This window comes from Copidosoma floridanum, unplaced genomic scaffold (genome assembly GCF_036245765.1).
Source record: "Copidosoma floridanum isolate Cflo_tuat_1 unplaced genomic scaffold, Cflo_Japanese_pri ptg000026l, whole genome shotgun sequence".
In the NCBI taxonomy this organism is placed as follows: Eukaryota; Metazoa; Arthropoda; class Insecta; order Hymenoptera; family Encyrtidae; genus Copidosoma; species Copidosoma floridanum.
Window position 1 is genome coordinate 10,264,146 of NW_028321903.1, and position 3,675 is coordinate 10,267,820.

At 34.0% G+C, this 3,675-nt stretch overlaps 1 protein-coding gene across 1 annotated transcript; it reads left to right on the plus strand.

Moving 5' to 3' along the window:
* The first annotated feature begins 910 nt into the window (after nt 1-910).
* Nucleotides 911-1,453, plus strand: LOC149373845 (uncharacterized). The gene has a single exon (XM_089595672.1). The coding sequence runs from the start codon at nt 911-913 to the stop codon at nt 1,451-1,453; it is 543 nt and encodes a 180-aa protein (XP_089451798.1).
* The last annotated feature ends 2,222 nt before the right edge of the window (nt 1,454-3,675 follow it).

Here is a 3,675-nt window from a genome sequence, read left to right on the forward strand (position 1 = left end):
ACACTGACTCCAAACAAAATCAAACCAGGAAAGCAGATAAAAAAGCAGAGAAAGGCAAAAGAAAGAAACGAGGCCATCCTCGGTAAATCAACAGAAGGAAAACTATACGCAGAAGTACTGGGAGCATTGCGTAACACTGTCAACCCGAAAAACTGTGGTGATGAAGCTACTCGACTACGCAGCACAGAGGCTGGTTGTATTCTAGTGGAGCTCGCCGAAAGCACCAAAGACAAGGAGAAGTTGACGCAGGCCATCTCACTGGCTATCGGAACCACAGGAAAAGTACAGTCAAGGAAACCTAGAGTTTCCTTAGAGATGTTGGACTTAAAGGCAGTCACTGATTGAGAGGAAGTTATAGCAGCTATCCAAGAGGCTTTTTAAACCAGCGAAGAAGATCCAGGCTAAATTAAAGTGGCTATGCTTCTACCAAATCAATGGCAGGAGATAATTGCGCTAAATAAAATGGACAAGGCTGGCGCTCTGTCCCTTTTAAGAAAAGGGACGATAGCAGTGGGATGGATCAGGTGCTGACTTAAGTGCAGGATCATCGTCTAGTGATGCTATAGGTGCCTGGGATATGGGCACACAAGACACGACTGTAAAGGCCCGGCCCGATCAGGCCTCTGCTTTAGAAGCAGAAAGGACAAGCACAGAGCTAAGGACTGCAAGGCCGAACCAAGATGTGTCCTTTGCAGTGAATCTGCGCATGGAAGAGAAAGCATCAATCATGTGCCTGGGTCTGAAGCGTGCAGGGCCTTTAGACAGGTCTTGAACAGAAGAAAAAGAAACCTGACATGATGCCCAGAGTTTTCCAAGGAAAAATTAACAGGGCTATTGACGCAGATGGCCTTCTGTCACAAATATTATGTGAAAGAAGGGTAGACATAGCGAGTAAGTTGCAATAAGGAAGATGGAGATGGTACTATTGCCGAGGAAAGAGATAGGTACTATCGTCTCTCTTAATGTACAAGAAGTAGAAATAATGACGAAGGATGCCGCAAAATACCAAGGGTTGACGCTGGATAGAAAAATCACGTTTTGGAGTCACCTTAGGCAAGCAGCAGATAAGAGACTGGCAAGAGTAGTGGCATTAAGCCGAATTATGCCGAATGTTAAAGGTCCAAAACCTGCGAAGCGTAGGCTCCTCATATCTACAGCCCAGTCTATTATCTTGTACGGGGCTGAGATATGGGAAGATGAAATGAACATTGAAAAGCAGAGAGTGAAAATCACCCAAGTTCAAAGAATAGGAGTCTTGAGGATGGTCTGCGCCTATCACATAGTCGCGAAGTTTGCGGTAATGGTGATAGCAGGCGTAATCTCCATTGACCTTCTTGCGAGGGAACGACGATTAAAGCACCTTACGGAGCAGTACTTAAGAAGAATGGAGGCGAGGACGCTCAGGAAAGAACCTGGAAATGCTGGCAACGTAGATGGCAAGAGGAAATTTTAGGTAGATGGACGGCACGCCTGATAAAAGATGTCAAGAAATAAACTGAGCGAAAATACGGGGAAGCTGATTACTATCTTACCTAATTCCTCTCAATTCACAGGTATTTCCACTCCATACGACAAAGATGACGCAAAACATTCGTTCTTTGACTGCATTAAGTGGCAAACCAAACAAAATGTGTAGCAAGAAAAAATCGGAACTTTAAATCCCAACAACGTAATGAATAAAATGCTACTCAATGAAGAAAGATGGACTGCATTAGCCCAATACATACATACAGTTCTCTGGGGCAAAAAGAAGGACAGTTTTCTGCGCAACTGAGTGAAAGTGGGGGCACTCTGTGGTGCACGCATGGATCTGATGACATCGTGGGAGCGTGGAGTGGTGCTTCCATTACGGTGCTCATGGTATTTCAAGGGGTGGTGGCGGGGCTCTGGGGGTAAGGCCGCCAGGGCATGGCCGTGGGGTAGTCAGTGTGCTGAATATTAACATTCATAGGGATAAAAAAATAATGATGACAATGAAGCTTATAATAATAATAATGATAAAAAAGACGATAAGGATAAAGATGCTTATGGTGATGATGTTGATGATAATGATGTCGGTGATGATGATTATTATAATGATAATAGCAATGATGATAATGATAATCATAATGACAATGATAATAGTAAACATAATAATGATAATTTTTATAGTAATATAAATGGTACTAATAATAACAATTGTAAAAAAAAGTGGCAATACTAACTATGATGGTGATGTTAATGATAATATTGATAATGATTATAATGTCAGTAAAGATAATGATAATAATATTCATAATACTAATAACAATAATAATAATTATAATAGTAATAATAATAATAGGTGTAAAAATATACAAAATAATGACTTTAATAATTAAAATGTTAGCTAAAATAATGGTATTGTTGATAATGCTAAGTAAGTAAATGATGACGACAATAATAATAGAGGCAATAATACTAATATTATCAAATAATACTAATAGTTTTTTGGACGATGCTAATGATGATGGTGATAATGATAACAAGGAAGTTAGTAGTTAAGGTACTCATAAAAACAATATCGTTGATGATAACGATAATGATGTCGATGATGAAGACTATGATAATTATGATTGTAATGATAGTTATAATGTTATTAATGCTGTTAAAAATAATGGTTAATATGTTAATGACGGTGACAACCGTGATGACAAAAAAAGTAATAATGTTCATAATGATTGTTAAAACAATCAAAATTATGATGATAATGGTGATAATAATAATAATGTTAATAATGATGATAAAAATAATAATGATCATCATGAAAAGAATGGTAAAATTAGTAGTGCTTATGATAAGAATGATTCCGAAAATTATGTCAATGATAATTATAATGGTATCGTTAACTATGTTTATGTTGATGATTATAATTATTATAATAATATTAATGACTATAATAATAGTTTCAATAATGATACAAATATTGATAATGATAGCGATAATAACAGTAAGGGTTATGATTTTAATAATGTTAGTAATTGTGACAATACTATTAATGATAAAGATAATAGTAAAGATGGTTATAACAATAATAATAATAATAGTAATAATGTTGATGATAGTAATAATAAAAATAATGTACTACATGATAATGATAAAATAAGTGTTATGATAACGTTCGTATTAATAATGAAGCTGACGATAAGAATGGTGATGATAGTAATAATGTTGATAATGAAGATAATACTTGTCACAATGATGTTTTTAAAAACAATGATAATAATATTAATAGTGATTATACTGGAAATGATAATTATAATAAAAATGATGATTATAATAATGATCGTAATTATAATAATAATAATAATAAAATTACTAATAAAAATAATAATAACAATACTAAAGATAATGATGATCATGATGATAATAAGAATAATAATGATACTGATATTGTTGATGATAATGATAAGGATAATAACAATGTTTATCATAATACAGATGATGACGAGGATAATAATAATGGCGATTTCGATAACATTAATGATTATTATAATGATAATATTGATAATGTTGATGAGAATAAAGACCGTGATAAGAATCAAAACTATTGTGTATGTACTAAAGAATTCACTGATGTTTATAATATTGATAACGATGATGATGATAATAATAATAAAGATGATGATAATAATAATAATAATAATAATAATAATA

Coding starts and splice junctions, on each gene's coding strand:
- LOC149373845 (XM_089595672.1), top strand. CDS start 911: ATGGAGATGGTACTATTGCCGAGGAAAGAGATAGGTACTATCGTCTCT.